The 17,970-nt window shown below is 31.8% G+C and overlaps 1 protein-coding gene across 3 annotated transcripts in view; it reads left to right on the forward strand.

Annotated features, from left to right (window-relative positions):
• The window catches only part of HTR2C (5-hydroxytryptamine receptor 2C), a 300,907-nt gene that overhangs the window by 237,800 nt on the left and 45,137 nt on the right, over positions 1-17,970 (forward strand). For 2 of the 3 annotated variants that reach the window (XM_054472903.1, XM_054472902.1), the window contains one exon: positions 4,079-4,279. In XM_054472903.1, the coding sequence (XP_054328878.1) occupies positions 4,079-4,279 (201 nt within the window). The remainder of the gene's footprint in view (positions 1-4,078; positions 4,280-17,970) is intronic. The other variant, XM_054472904.1, reaches the window with a different exon arrangement.

Here is a 17,970-nt window from a genome sequence, read left to right on the forward strand (position 1 = left end):
GATTTCCAGGAGATGAGAGATTAAAAGGATCAGAAAAAAATATTTAAAGAAATAATGGCCACAAACTTTCCAACTTTGAATAAAGACATGACTATAAATCCAGGAAGCTCAATGAACTCTAAGCAAGAATTATTCCAAAATATCCAAACAAAGGCGCAGTATAATCAAACTCTTGAAAGGCAAAGAGAGAATCCTAAAAGCTGCAACAGACAAGCATCTCATCACATACAAAGTATCTTTAACAAGATTAACAGTAAATTTCTCTTCAGAAACCATGGAGACCAGAAGCAGTGAGATGACATATTTAAAGTGCTGAAAGAAAAATTGTCAACCAAATGCTCTAAATCTGGCAAAGCTATCCTTCAAAAATAGAGAAATTAAAACACTCCTGGTAAAAGAGCAAAAACAAAAACAAAAAATCAGAAGGAGTTAATTACTAGTGGACCTACCCTAAAAAAAATGCTAAAGGGGGTCCTTCAGGATGAAATGAAAGGATGCCAAAAAGTACCTTGAAGGCATATAAAGAAATAAAAAACAACAAAAGTAGCTACAAAGTAAATATAAAATCCAGTGGAATTGTACTATGGGTTTCTTACACCTGTTTTGACTTTCTATTTCCTTTAAAAGGCAAATACATAAAACAATAATTATAAATCTATATTAATGAGCACCAAATGTATTAAAAAATGTAATTTATGACAATAGCAACATAAAAAAGGATGAAGATGTAAAGAAGCAAAATCTTTGTATACTATTGAAACTATCTACAATTAAAACTTGATAGTTATGGAAGAAAGATTATAATTGTAATCCCCAGGTTAACCAAAGTAAACATTTAAAATAATACAAAGAGAAAGAGACAAGAAGAGAACCCCTAGAAAAAAATCAGTTAACTACAAAAAAAAATCACTTAATCACAAATGAAGGCAGTGACAGAAAAAATGATAGTATATGTTATAGATAAAATGGTGCAAGTGTCTTTTCTTTACTGTAATTACTTTAAATGTGAAGGAATTAAATTTTCCAGTTAAAAGGCAGACACTAGCAAAATGGATAAAAATACATGATCCAATTATATGCTTTCAATCAGAGACTCACTTTAGACATAAGGACACATGTATGTTGAAAGTGAAAAGATGAGAAAAGATATTCCATACAAACAGTAACCAAAAGAGAGTTGAGGTGGCTGAACTTGTCAGACAAAATAGAACTTACAAAGAAAGTTGTTGTGAACAACATCAACTAAAAGAAGAACATCATCTATTGATTTCAAGCCATCAAGAACATATAACAATTATGAACATATATGTACCTAACAACAGAGCCCAACAATTACAGGAAGTGAAAAATAAAAGAATTAAAGGGAGAAAAAGATAGATCTATAATAATATTTGGAGATATCAATACTCCATTTTCAATAACGGACAGAACAACAAGACAGAAAATCAATGAGGAAAATAGAGGACTTGAACAACACTATAAAACAACTAATTCTAACAGACAGATACAGAACATTCCATCTAATAACAACAATAAATACATTTTTTCTCATGTGCACATGGAACATTCTCTGGGATGGACCATAAGTTTTACCACAAAACAAATGTCAGTACATTTAAAATATTATTATTATTCAAAGTATCCTAATACATTTAAAATATTATTATTCAAAGTAGAAATCAGTAACAGAAAGAAAACTAAAAAATTTACAAATATGCAAAAATTAAACAATCTTAAACAAGCAGTAAGTGAAAGAAGAAAATACAATGAAATTCAAAAATATTTTGAGAATGGCAGAATAAAAACTTAATATACCAAAAAATTATGTGATGCATCAAAAGCTGTGCTCAGAGGGAAACTTATACCTGTAAAGGGCTACATTTAAAAATAAAATGAACTCAATTAATGACCTAACTTTATACCATAAAAAACTAGAAAAGAAGAGCAAGTTTAACCCAAACTCACAAAATAACTGAAATGATGAAGTTTAGTGGAAATATAAAAAATAAAGAGTAGGAAAAATATAAGGACAATTAATAAAACAAAACATTTTTCTTTTTTTTGAAAAGATCAAAAAAGTTGACAAATCTTTAGATAGACAGACTAAGGAAAAAAGAGAAGACACAAATTACTAAAATCAGAAATGAAAGTGGGGGCATTACTACTAACCTTACAGAAATTAAAAGGATTGGCTGGCCAATCCTCCTGGTGTGGTATCTCATGCCTGTAATCCTAGCACCTTGGGAGGCCAAGGTGGGAGGATTACTTGAGCCTATGAGTTCAAGGCCAGCCTAGGCAACATGGTGAAAACCCATCTCTACAAAAAAAATTTAAAAATTAGGCAGGTATGGTGCCACATGCTTGTAGTCCTAGCTACTCAGGAGGCTTAGTTAGGAAGATTGCTTGAGCCCAGGAGGTTGAGATTGCAGTGAGCCATTATTACACCACTGCAAACTAGCCTGGACAGCAGAGCAAGATCCTATCTCAAAAAAAATTAAAAGGATTATAAAACAATACAATGAACAATTATACACCAGTAAATTAAATAACCTGGATGAAATGTAAAAATTTCTAAAAACACACACGCTACCAAAAGTGACTCAAGGAGAAATAATCTGAAGAGTCATATAAAAAGTAACAACATTGAATCAGTGATCAAATACCTCTCAACAATGAAAGCTCAAGACAACAAGTTTTCCTTTTGAATTTCACCAAACATTTCAAAAATCAACACCAATTCTTCTCAAACTCTTCTAAAAAATAGAAGATGAAGAAACATTTTGTAATATATTCTATTAGACTGGCATTATCTTAATATCAAAGCCAGCTAAAGACATTACAAGAAAAGTATAGATTAGTATTGTTTATTAATATAAATGCAAAAGTCTTCAATAAAATACTAGCAAACTAAATTCAGCACCATTTTATATGCCCATTACTAAATGGGATTTATCTCAGGGATGCAAGAGGGATTCAACATACGGAAACTAATCAATGTAATGTATCACATTAATAGAATGAAGGTATGCAAACCACATGATTATGTCGACTGATGCAGAAAAAGCATTTGCAAAAGTCCATCACTTTTTTCTGATAAAAAAAATGTTCAACAAACTAGGAATAAAATAAAATTTCCTTGACAGACATTTATCAAAAACAAAAACAAAAACAAAACCCAGTCAATAGTGAAAGACTGATTTTCCTCTAAGATCAGGGAAAAAAGGCAGAATGCCCACCTTCATTAGTTCTATTTATCATGGTACTGAAAATTCCATGTAGATAAATTAGGCAAAGAGAGGAAATAAAAGGGAGATGAAAATTGGAAAGGAATAAATAAAATTATTTCTATTTGCAGAAGACATGATCTTATATATGGAAAATCCCAAAGAGTCAACACAAAACATAGCTCTAATAAATGAATTCAGCAAAGTTTCAGGACATTTGTAGTTCTATACACAGCGATGAACAATCCATGAAAGAATTTAAGAAAACAATTCTATTTACAACAGCTTCCAAAAAAACTCAATTGATAACAGCATCAGCCACAAAGAAGAATTAAGTATTGATACATGCTACGAAATAGATAAACCTCAAAACTAGGTGAAAGAAGCCAGACCCAAAAAGTCACAAATTGTATGATTCTATTTATATGAAATATCCAAATTAGTTAAATCCATAAAGATAAAAAGCAAATTAGAGATTGCCAGGGGCTGGTTGATGGGAGAATGGGGAGTAACTGCTTAACGGTATGCAGTTTCCTTTTGGAGTGATGAAATGTTTCTGAACTAGAGACAGGTGCTAGTTGCACAATATTGTGAATGTACTAGATGCCATTGGGTTGTACGCTTTAAAGAGATTAATTTTATGTTGTGTAAATTTTACCTCAATAAAATGTATGTCACGCTGAAGGTATCATTATCATGATCATCATCATCATCACTATGGAAAATAATGCTTCCTAAATTTCACTTTCTTTAAAAGGTTTAGGTCACGAGAAAATATAAGCAGACTAAAATTTAAGACTGTAGTCAGTACAATTTGGATGACATGTTCTTGTCTTCTCTCTGTTCTCTTTCAGATTATGTCTGGCCACTACCTAGATATTTGTGCCCCGTCTGGATTTCTTTAGATGTTTTATTTTCAACAGCGTCCATCATGCACCTCTGCGCTATATCGCTGGATCGGTATGTAGCAATACGTAATCCTATTGAGCATAGCCGTTTCAATTCGCGGACTAAGGCCATCATGAAGATTGCTATTGTTTGGGCAATTTCTATAGGTAAATGAAACTTTTTGGCCATAAGAATTGCAGCGGCTATGCTCAATACTTTCGGATTATGTACTGTGAACAACGTACAGACGTCGACTGGTAACATTTGCGTTTGATCGGGTTCTTTCATTTAGTAATTATTCTTAACCTATTTATCTGATATTTAGGTTAACAATAATGAAAGGAATGTAATGTGTATGAATATGTAAATATAAAGTTTCCATTTATGCTGCTAAATTATTTTATGCATTAGTATGCCAATGAATTCTGCAACACAGATACAAAATATTTGAAATATTGAAAATGTTTTGAAAATGAGAAAGACATAAAGTCTAATTAAATTAAAGTCTAAATTTTAAAAATATAACATTTCAATCTTATATTGAAAAGTTACAAGTATCCCAGAATATTAACCTTAATATTTTTATTCTAAATTCCTATCCTTTTCAGTAGAAAAATTAATAATGCAATCTAAATCTTCATGAAGTAAATATGTCTAAATTTCTGTTGCTATGACACCTAAAATGTACTATTTTCTCTCAGTTTTAATTGTCTTCTTGAATTCTGGGTATACAAAAAGAAAAAAAAATTTGTTTCTTTAAAGATTTGTAGCACTTTAAAGGGAAAGAAATGATCATTTATTGCTTATATTTGAGGTATTCGTAAATGCCTTAACAGTGCTAATACTAAAACCAAGAAATTTAAACAATTGGAATTTAGGGCTTTTACTTTCCTGTTTTTTCCTCTTCCAGTTGATTTAAATAATTTTTCTTCATATTTATGTTTTTGTAAAAGATTCAGGTAAAGTGTGCAACAAGATCAAGACTTCTATTTAATCTTCACTAATGTCATCTAAATATTTTCACTCTGGGTTTATTGATCAAATACATTTAAGTTTTAAGATTCTTCTATTGTAGATTGTTCTGCCTGTGTATAGCATAGACACCTTTGAATAAAAAGTCGTGAAGCTTGTCCCAAAAGACAAAAATGAATTTACATAACAGTTTGACTTACAAATTCAAGGGTTCACAGATTTTGCCCCAGCCATCACAAAGAGTTCATCTAAAAAGATGCCAGCTTTTATGGTGCTTACAAAAGAAATACACAGACAAAATAGAATATTGTTGCATCAGCGTCTAGTAATGAAAGACAGTAATTTGCAATGACTCTTGTGCTAAAGGCAAATAAACACATGGATAAAATACTAAAAGCCCTAAGAAGCTAATGAAATAGAAATTGCTATTGGCTAAGATCCAGAAAAAGACAAAAACCCAAGAAAAATGATTATGACTTCTAGTTCACCTTTGCCAATGATGCATTATAAACCTGAAGATATGAGTGACAGGTGGAGACGATCATTTCAGACTCACAAGCAAAGGAGGACTAAAGTAGGAATACAGAGTCTGGCAAGGGCCAACCAACCTGAATTTAATTCTGGGATCACGAAGAACCAGACACTAGGAATAAGGATCGACCAGGATTAAATCACCATAGACATGGAATTCAGCCCTGGTTCAAGTCATTTATGTAAATGAGAGAAATCTTGGGCCTTAAAATTGGATTAAGATGATTTCATATTATTCAGGTTTCCAATTTTGGGGCATAAACAAACAAAAAAACCATCATCATAGGTTTCAACTTATGTCTTTCAATAATTTTCAAATGCTGTCACTGAAATACAATGATATGCAGATATATGAAGAGACAATACAACATGAATCAGGTATGGGACAATAAGACATAATAGAAATAAACCTACAAACACTTCAGATAATTGAATTATCAGACATACACTTTAAATAATCATTTGGAATGTGCACATGGAAATTACATGCTGATCTTAAACACTTCAGCAAGAAACTGCAAACTATAACGAATGACATTAAGATTTGAGAAACACCTAGAAAATATGGAACTTAAGCATAATATGAAAAACTAAGGGCCAGGCACGGTGTCTCACACCTGTAATCCCAGCACTTTGGGAGGCCCATGCAGGCGGATCACTTGTGGCCAGGAGTTCAAGACCAGCCTGGACAACATGACGAAACCCCATCTCTACTAAAAATACAAAAATTAGCCAGGTATGGTAGCACATGCCTGTAATCCCAGCTACTTGGGAGGCTGTGGTGGGAGGATCACTTGACCCCCAGAGGTCAAGTCTGCAGTGAGCTGACATCATGCCACTGCGCTCCAGCCTGGGCAACAGAGTGAGACTCTGTCACACACACACACAAAAATTAATTAATTAAAAAATGAAAACCTAAGAACTCTGTGGCGGATTAGAGATGGTGAATTTCCAAATTTACAGAAGATTATTATAAAATAATAAAAATTAGCTGAGTATGGTGGCATGTGCCTGTAGCCCTAGCTACTCAGAAGGTTGAGGCAGGAGGATCACTTGAACTCAGGTGTCTTGAGGCTGTAGTGAGCTATGATCGTGCTACGACACTTCAGCCTTGGTGAGAGAGCAAGACTCTGTCTCTACAAATAAAAGATAAAATGAAATAATAAGATAAATCCAAAAGGAGTCAATAAAAGATAGAAAAATATAAAATGTATACTAAATGGCAGAATTAAAACCAAATATATCCCTAATTATATGAATTACTAAGGATTCTAAGACTGTCATATAGGCTTTCAAAAAATAAGACAACTATATGTTACAAGAGGCATATATAAAGCATAAGGAAAGTAAAAGGATAAAAACAAACAAAAAAATTCCTCCATCTAAACACTATCCAAGAGAAAGACTGTATAGCTATATTAATATTTGTCAAAATAGACTTTTTGGCAAAAAACAAATACTCCAGTGAAAGATTACTTACTGATGAAAGATTTAATACATCTGGAAGACATAAGGTAATAAATTTGTATGTGCATAATTATATGTAGATACATATGTAATATACATAGTATATACATTATAAAGTAAAAGAGGACAGAATTTCAGGGACAGATAGACAAGTCTACAATCATGGCATAAGATCTTAGCACATCCTTCTCAACGATTGTATGAAAACAATTAACAAACCTGAACTCACTGACAAGTGAAGAATACATATTCCCATCATTGCACAAGAAATATTTATCAAAACTGACCATAAAGTAATTCCTCAACACATTCCAAAGGGTTGGAATAAATTGTTTATTCTTTGACTGATATTCAAAAGAAATAGAAATGACTTCAAAATAGTAGAAAAACCTTCGTATATTTGGAAATTAAGAAATTGTTTCCCAATAAACTTTGACCTAATGGATTTCAAATCCATTGATGATTGTTCCCTAAGCTATCTATTACTAAGGTGATACAATGATAATTTTTCTCACTTTATTATTCTTTCTGCCTTTATTTGTTGGCATTATACTGTAAGGAAGTGTTTTCCCTCCAAGTCTTTGTTATTTATTAGTTCATGTTGGTGGAGACTCCTGGATTCTTTTGTATTCAGTGTAATATATATGATTCATTATTGCTCTTAATTATTTTGATGCTCAAATTGTCTCATATTTTTCTAATAAGAACTCCTTTTCATATATCCCATCAGCTTTTGAGCATTTGCCAGATTCACCTTTTACTTCCCATGCCCCAGTTCCAAAATTAGCCATTTCTTACAAGAAACCCTTTTAGTGGGCAATTGTTTTATAAAGCAAGATGCAGAAGCTCAGTATGCTCATTGCTAATAGGATATCATTGCTCATATATATCAATACCTTTAATCCCAATCCACAAGCACAGGACTCTTTTGCTACTTTCCAATTCTTTATTTTTCCTCATTTTTCTCACAGTGAGTAACTTTTTCCCCAAACCATTGATATATTTATTATTTATATTTTCTATATCCTACAATACAACAAATTAATTTCAGAATTTCTATACCCATACCACTACCAATAAATGAAATGCAATGTTTAAAATTTCATTGCAATTTTATTTTAGAATGTTTTCCACCAAGGGCATATAGTCAAAGCATTGTCTTCAAAATGCTAGGATTAGTTTGAATTTTTTTTCTCTGTGATTCTGATACCAATTGTTCACATTTAGGGATTTTGTTTTGTTTTTGCATGTATTCCCCAACCTTGTTGACTTTATTTTTTAATATGTAAAATAATATGATGCTCCAACAGTCAAAACTAGGCAAATAAAATACTCAGAGAAGAGTCAGTTCCTCTTCTATTCCTGGGTTAACCCATTCATTAGTTTCTAGGGCATACTTTTTGAGTTTATTTTTGGAAAAAAAAATGATTATACACAAATACACTTATTGTTATTTTTCCATTCTTAAATTAAAAGATAAAATGCTACATACAAATTAATACTTTGTTTTGCTTTGTTCTTTTACTTGGAAATATGTCCTGGAAATCACTCTATCAATTTGTAAGATGATAGATATGCACCCAACTTTATCATGTAAATGGCCTAAATACTCCAATTAAAAGCTAAATTCATTCTATTATTTTTTACACTCACTAGTAATAGATTGTGTAGATATACTTTATTTAACCAGTCTTCTGTGTATAATCAGGTAAGTTGTTTCCAACATTTGGAAGTTACCAATAATTCTACTAAGAATAACTGTGTGTGTGTGTGTGTGTGTGTGTGTCCTTCTGTGTGTGTGTGTGTGCATGTGTGTCTGTCCTGTGTGTGTGTGTGTGCACATGCATGTGTGTGTTTCATATTATTGGAAGTTTAACTTTTAAATAAATTCTTGCTCAAATGTATTCAGAATTTATCTTCTAAATAAATTCTTAGAGGAGGAGTTGATTGATCAAGGGGTATATGTAGTTAGGAGTTGAACCATTTTGCATTCCCACCAGCAATGCAAGAAAGCCTCTGTTTCCCCAGAGCCTTGCTAATGAAGTTTATTTTCAAACTTTTTAAATTTTGCGAATCCCTAAGTGAGAAATGTTACCTCAGTATAGTTTTAATTTGCATCTATTTTATTTGGCTGAAGTTCGTATGATTAAATGTATGAAAACCACTTAAGTGCCATTGCTAAATCAGTTTGAAGTGTCCTTTTGCTCATTTTTTCTGATTTTTTTTACATTTTTATTTCTTAATTTAATAGCTCTTTATAAGTTATAGACACTAACCATTTTACATGTTATAAATGAAAATATTTTCTGTTTGCTATTTGATATAGTTATGGTATTTTGCCATACAAAATTATTTTATTTTCATGTGGTTCATCTTGTCAATCAGATTTCCTTTTTATGTTGAGAGTATGACAACAAATTCTTTCCCCTAACTCAGGTTAGACAATAAATCACACATATTTTTCTCATTTTTTACATTTAGACCTCTGATACATTTGGAGTTTATTCTTGTACGTTGTGACATACACATTCAATTTTAGTCTCTTAAAACTAATTCTTCCATTGTCTCATGCTATTTATTTTAAAAGTCCATCTGTCCTGTGATATGAGATGCCATCTTTATAGTACATTAAATATTCTTATATGCCTGGACATGTTTCTGAAGTTCACATTTTATTCCACTACACTGTCTAATCAAATGCCAATTTCACACTTTTAATTATAAATGCTATTACATAAATTTATTATCTGATATGGTTAGTCCCTATTCATTAGGCATTTTTTAGAGCTTGTATAGACATTATTGAAAGTTTAATTTTCCATATTAACGTTAACATTAACTTGCCTTGTTCTACTCTAAAAGCCTGGATATTTTGACAGGGATCTCCTTAAATTTATAATTTAATTTAAGGAAAAATGAACAACTGAATTTAAAAAATGCTTTCTCTAATCTATATACTAATTTAGGTGGTGGCCACTCTGTCTTCCAGACTTTACAGCCAAACCTATATGTCACTCTCATGTCTTCCTTATCAACATTTATAATGTATCTCATAAGAATCAATTTTTAGCTTTACCACACAACCAAATCTGTCTTCTATGCATTCACTAGTGACTACTTAATTGTTTAATTTATGAATTTTCAAACTTTTTGGTCTCATGATCTCTGTATACTCAAACATTATTAAGGATTCCAGAGAGTTTGCCTTTATATGAGCTATACCCATCAGCATTTAATGTCTTTGAAATTAAAGTTGAAATTTTAAATTTTTTGTCTACATTTATTTAAAATAACAATAGTAAATCCATTACATGTTAACATAAATAATTAGCTCTATTAAAAAAAGCTATATTTTCCAAAACAAAATCAGCAAGAAGAGTGACATTGTTTTACAGTTTTTTCTTTTTTTGACTTTTATAAATTTAGGGGGTACAAGTGCAGTTTTGATATATGAATATAGAGTATAGTGGTGAAGCCTGGGCTTTTAGTGTAACCATCACTCGGTAATGTACGATGTACCCATTAAATAATTTCTCATCCCTCTCACCATATACAAAAATTAACACAAGTTGGATGAAATCCTTAAATGTAACATCTGAAACTGCAAAAACACTAGAAGAAAACCTAGGAAAAAACTCTGCTGGACATTGGCCTAGGCAAAGAATTCATGACTAAGACCTTGAAAGCACAAACAACAAAAACAATAATAGACAAATGGGATTTAAACTAAAAAACTTCTGTGCAGAAAATAAATAATCCACAGAGTGAACAGATAACCTGCAGAATGGGAAAAAAATATTTGCAAACTATACATCCAACAAGGGACTAAAATCCAGAGTCTATAAGGAACTCAAACAACTCAACAACAACAAAAGACAACCCCATAAAAAACTGGGGAACAGACATGACCAAACATTTTTCAAAAGAAGGCATACAAATGGCTAACAAGCATATGAAGAAAATGCTCGATGTCACTAACCATTAGAGAAATGTTTTACAGTTTTTCAAGGTTCTTTAATCATCCGACTTAATAGAAGATAGCTAGATTCTCATCTCTGCTTTTTTCATCCAATTTATTGCAACAATTTCCTGTGATTCAGATAATTGCAGTCATTCTTGTTTGACAGTGCACTAAAACTCAGCAAGTAGTAGTTTCTTAAGTTCTGTGGCAATGTACAATCGGAAACCAAATCACTGACTTTTTTATATACTGTTACATTAAAATCCACTAATGTATCTTGAAATGGATATTTCAAATGAATACTTTACTTCAGTACTTCACATGGATATTTTACCCATGATTTATATTGTAACATCAGGCATAGGTCATTAAGAAAATATTGATTCACCGAGTTACACATATTTTCTCACTGTTGGTATATTTCACTATACAATGTCAAAAATCATATATGTTGATAATCTTCATCAACCTTAATGGAAAAATCTTAAGATATTGGGAAAGTTCAATCTCCCAGGAATGAATAGACATTTTCCAAAAATTACATTATTCACTTGAAACCTCAGATTTTATTATTGGCAGCAAATTGCATCTATTTTTTGCTTAACTTGACAAGCTCAAGTCATCCATTATTGAGAAAGTAGCTGCCAAATACCCAAGTCTGAATAACTCTAGTGTGTCTAGCAGTCAAGTAAAGATGTTAGTCTATGAAAAAATACATGGCTAGTTAATCTTGCAACTCTAACAATTGCATAGGTACTTTTTCTCAAATCAACCATCTTATATCAGTATGCAGAAGATGCGCTCTTCCTGTACTTCTCATTTTCTTACATAAGTTCTTAAGAAGATGTGTACCCACATGTTGAGATTTAATAAAATTAGTATTTTTTACTACTTCATAAAGTATATTCTTAAGTAATACTGGCTTCTTTCCCCAAAAGTACATAGTGATAAAGAATACAATAACTTCTTGTACAGTTTGATGTCACTTGCTTGATTCATGCCAAGGCACCAGCAGTTTCACCCACCATTACATTGGCATTATCAGTAAAATTGTAAACACCTTGAAAATAGCAAATAACATATTAATATTTCTATGGAAATACTGTTGACTTCATGAAACTATTGAAAATGTTTCAGAGATACATAAATGTTGATGGAACACACTTTAAAAACTAAGTTTCCAATGCTAGCTCCCTTTGTGGCATTTGATATAGTCAATGATGTTTTGTTCGTAATTCTCTGATTCTTTGCTACCTATGACACAATTTTCGTTTGGTTTCCTTTTCTCCTATTTCTCTGTCTGCTCCAATTCATTTTCTTCATTTTCTGCTTTATCCCCATTCTTCCCCAGGATTCTGTTCCTTCCAATTGCTTATGTACTTTTCCTGGCTTGCATCATCCACAGAAATAATTAAAATATATCTACCAATGACTCTTGAATAATTATTTCTATTTATTTCTATCCGGATTATATCCAGATCTATAGCTTGTAGAATAACTCTTAGCTCATGTTCCGTATAAAATAGACTACAGACCAGATTTGGCCCATGAACCACAGTTTGCCAAACCCTGGTCCTAATAATTGTGTTCTGGCAAGTATATAGTGACATCTAGTCCTAGTATTTATCTTTAATTCCTTACTGACTCATAATGTTGCGCACTTTCTGTTATGGTTTTTAAGCATTTTGACTTCCTCTTTTGTGATGAATTTTTAACACCATTTGCCTATTTTCAATTTTTTAATTGATTTCTAGTGTTTTTTGTATAGTCTAGATAAGAGTTCTTTGTCGGATATGTATAGTGAAAATATTTTTTCCCAATCTGTGCATGACCTTACACTCACTTAAAGTTCAATTTGTCAGTGTTTTCTTTAATGGCCAGTGATTTTTGTATCCGGTTTATGAAAAGTTTACTTATCCAGAGTTCAAGAGGATATTCAAGAGGATAACCTCCTCTGTCTTTGTCTTTGTTTTTGCTTCCTTTCTTAAGAGTTTGATAATCTTAGCTTTCACATTTAGGTCTAGGAGCCATCTCAACTTAATGTATACGTCTGATGCGAGCTAGAGATTGAATTTTTTCCCCATGTGGATATCCAGTTGACTCAGCATCATTTATTGGAAAGATTATTCTTGCCCACCGAATTACAATGGGGTCATTCTCATAAGTCAGGTTACCTTATGTGTGTTGTTTCTCCTGGGCTATAAATTCTGTTCTATTGATCTAATATTCTGTCCTCGTACTAGTATTACAATGTCCTAATTACTATAGCTTTATACTAAGTCTTCTAATCTAGTAGAGTAAGTCTGTCAGCTGTGTTCTTCTTCAAAATTTTCTGGGCTAGCCTAAGGCCTTTTCATTTTCTTTTTTTTATTATTTATTTTTTATTATTATTATTATTATTATACTTTAGGTTATATGGTACATGTGGGCAATGTGCAGGTAAGTTACATATGTATACATGTGCCATGCTGGTGCGCTGCACCCACTAACTCATCATCTACCATTAGGTATATCTCCCACTGCTATCCCTCCCCCCTCCCCCCCCACCCCACAACAGTCCCCGAAGTGTGATGTTCCCCTTCCTGTGTCCATGTGTTCTCATTGTTCAATTCCCACCTATGAGTGAGAATATGCGGTGTTTGGTTTTTTGTTCTTGCGATAGTTTACTGAGAATGATGATTTCCAATTTCATCCATGTCCCTACAAAGGACATGAACTCATCATTTTTTATGGCTGCATAGTATTCCATGGTGTATATGTGCCACATTTTCTTAATCCAGTCTATCATTGTTGGACATTTGGGTTGGTTCCAAGTCTTTGCTATTGTGAATAATGTGGCAATAAACATACGTGTGCATGTGTCTTTATAGCAGCATGATTTATACTGGGTATATACCCAAAGGACTATAAATCATTTTCATATGAAACTAAAATTAGCTTGTCAGTCCCCAAAACAAAATGTGCTGTTGTTTTAAAATTGGTATTGCATTAAATCTATAAGTCAGCTAAGTGAGGATTTGTCTTAACAATATTATGGCTTCCAGTCCATGTACATATTCATATGTACATGTAAATAATCTACTATTTATTTAGGCCTTCTTTAATACTCTGTTATGTTTTATTTAATTTAGAGGTCTTGCACATTTTTGTTAGATTTATCACTAGGTACATGATTTCCTAGGATGCTATTGTAAATATTTCTAGTTGCTTGCTGCTAGCATATAAAAATAAAATACATTTGATATTTTTGCATTTACTCTATACCCAGCTATCTATCTAAATTCACTTAACATTTCTTGGAGTTTGTTAACAGATTCATTGGAATTTTCAGCATAGCTAGTGGTGTCACTTGTGAATGATGACAGATGTATTTCTTTTTCTTCTATCTTAAAAAATTTTTAAATTAATTGTTCCTGCTTGATTGCACTGGTAGGACTTAGAAAATAGTGTTTAATACAAGTGGAAGTAGTAGACATCTTTTTTTTTAGTGGAAAACTGCTCAGTATTTCAACATTAAGAATAATATTTGTTAGTTGCAAGTTTTGTAAAATGTCTTTCATCAAATTAAGTTCCCTTTTATTCTCTATTTTCTGTGTCTTTTTTATCATAAGTATGTGTAACTTTTCCAAATCCTTTTTTCTGAATCCACTGAGATGATTATAGGATTTCATTCTTCCTTTATTCTGTTAGCATGGTAAATTGTATACATTTTTGAAATATATCTTGCATTCTTGAAATAAATCCCACTTTGTAATGGGCTTTTTTTTTCTATATAATTGGATTATTTTTTATATTTTAGTTAGGATGCTTTAATCCATTTCGATGAGAGATTTTGCCTTGTCATTTTACTCTTTTTAGTCGTATCCTTGTCTAGTTTTGGTAGCAGAGTATGCAAGCCTCATAAAATGAGTTTGAAGCTGTCCCTTTTGACCTACCTTGTATGTTTGTGTAAAGTTTGCATCTTTTTATTTTAAAATGTTTGGAAGAATTAATGAGTGTAGTCATTTGATACTGTCACCATCTGAGGCTGCAGGGTGGTATGTGTCTGTGAGTGTGTGTGTGTGCGTGCATGTGCATGCATGTGTGCATATGTGTAAAGGTTCTTAATTATAGATTCAATTGCTTCAACATGAATGGCAATATTCATATTTTCTTTTGTATGTGTTAGTTTTGGTAAATTGTAATTGTCAAAGAATTTCTTCTAAGGTTTCTAATTTACTAGCATCAAGTGGTGTAATTACCATCCTTTTAATGTCTACATAATGTGTAGTGACTTCCTGTTTTGCGCAGAGAATGGGTATCTCTGTTTTCTCTCTTTTTGTGTTTAGTTTACTAAGAGTTTATAATTTTTTTAACTCCTCCAAGAATTATCTTTTGGAGTCATCAATTTTCTCCATTGTTTGTCCATTTTCTATGTCATTGACATCTAATTTTACCTCCTTCTTTCTACTTACTTTGGGTTTCATTTTCTCTTTTTTAACTTCTTAAGGAAGAAAGTTAAGTCAGTGACTCTGGGCCTTACTTGATTTCTAATATACACATTTAAATCCATAAATTTTTCTCTAAATTCTACTTTAGCTGTATCTCATAACTGTTGACATGCATTTTAATTTCAGCTCAAAATATTTATTAATTCCCTTTTTTAATCCATGGATTATTTGGAAACCTGTAGTTTAATTTTCAGACTTCAGGAAATTTTCAAGGTATCTTTCTTAGTGAGTTGTAATTAATGCCACAGTGGCCAGGGTATATACACTTTATGTTTCCATCATTTGACTTTTATTGTCATTGCCTTTTGGCCCAGCATATGGTTTACCATGATAAATGTTCTATGTCTACCTCAAAAGAATATATATTATGATGTTGATAGATGTAGTAACAGAATGTGTGTTTTGTAACTTTTCTATGTGTATTTTCTAGTTACTGCAAGAGTTGTGTTAAAATCTCTGACAATCATCATGGGTTTGTCTATCTCTCCTTTTAGTCTTTTTAACATTTGTTCTATAAATTTTGAGGTTATGTTACTTGGTTTCTTTAATAAATAAGATTATATCTTTCTCTAGGATTGACACTTTTACAGTTATGAAATATTCCTCTTTATCTCTCCTAATACTTTTTGCCCTAAGAACTAATTTGTCTGATATATCAGCTTTCTTTCAGTTGGTGTTTCCACAGCATAACATTTTCTGTTTTTTTAAAACAGGCTCTGTCTTTATATTTTTAAATAATTCACTTATAAAGAGCATATAGTTATTTCTTAATGTAATCTGAAAGTATTTCATTTTTAATTGAAGTTTTTAAACCACTTAAACGATATGCTTTAGTTTACATCTATTAATTTTTGTTAGTTTTTTTCTTTGTTTCTTTATTATTCTTTCTTTTGTAAAAAGATTCATTTAGGTAAATTTGATGTAAGATAACCTGCATTTTTTAAAATGTATAATTTGACAAATATTAAAATGTGCATAAACCCATGAAAACATCACCACACTCAAGATCATAAAGATAGCCATCCCCATCAAGTTTCCTCATGCCCACTTGTAATACTTCCCTCCCTCAATCATACTTCACTGTCCCTGAACAATCACTGATCTGCTTTCTGTCACTATGCTCTAGCTTGCATTTTCTAAAATGCAATACGTATACTTTAAAAATATATATTTAAGATATACAACAGGATGTTATGAGATACATAGAGATGGTAAAAAGGTTACTATAGTGAAGCAAATGAATATATTCATCATCTCATATAGTTACCTATTTTTGTGTGTATGGCAAGAATAGCTACAATCCACTCATTTAGCATGAATCCCATACATAGTATAATTTTATTACCTATCATCCACATGTTGTACATTAGATCTCTAGACTTGTTCAGCCTACATATCTACTACTTTGTACTCTGACCTGTGTCTCCCCATCACCCAACTCCCACTGTTTTATTCTCTATCTCTGTATATTTCAGTTTTTCTTTAGTTTCCACATAAAAGTGAGATCATACAAAATGCTTCCTTCTGTGTCTGGCTTATTTCATTTAGCATGTCTTCCAGGCTAATCCATGTTGTAGCAAATGGCATGATCTCATTCTGTTTTAGGGCTGAACAGTATTCCATTGTGTATACATATGTGCCACCGTTTATTTATTTATTCATTCATTCATGGATTCTTAGATTATTTCCATATCTTAGCTATTGTGAATAATGCTGCAATTAGCATGGGAGAGCACACATCCTTACAATGTGACGATCTCATTTCTGTTTCTAATATTTCTAAAATATTAATTTTGAAGAACCTCCATACTGTTTTCCATGATGGCTGTACTAATCTACATCCCCACAAGCAGTGTACACGTGTTGCCTTTCCTCCACACATTTGCCAACACATGTTATATTTTGATTTTTTATAATAGCTATACTAACTGGTATCTCATAATGGTTTTGACTTGCATTTCCCTGATGATTAATTGATGTTGCACACCTCTACATATACCTGTTGGACATTTTTATGTCTTCCACAGAGAAATGTCTATTCTTGTCTTTTTTCTAATTTTTAAACAGGATATTTGTTTTTCCATTATTGTGTGAACAAGTTATTTATGAATTTTGGATATTAACCCTTTAACAGATATATGGTTTGCAAATATTTTTTTTCTCAATTCATGGGAACCATTTCATCTTGTGGATTATTTCCTTCACTGTTTAGAAGCTTTTTAATTCGATTTAATCCCATTTATTTATTTTTGCTTTTGTAGCCTGCACTTTTGATATGATATACAAAAATTCATTTCCAAGCCTAATGTACAAGAGCTTTTCCTTTATGTTCTGTTCTAAGAGATTTATCGTGTCTAGTGTTGTATTTAGGCCTTTTATTCATTTTGAGTTGATTTTTGTGCATGATGTCAGATAAGGGTCAAATTTCATTCTTTTG

Source organism: Pongo pygmaeus, chromosome X, assembly GCF_028885625.2.
Source record: "Pongo pygmaeus isolate AG05252 chromosome X, NHGRI_mPonPyg2-v2.0_pri, whole genome shotgun sequence".
Lineage (NCBI taxonomy): Eukaryota > Metazoa > Chordata > Mammalia > Primates > Hominidae > Pongo > Pongo pygmaeus.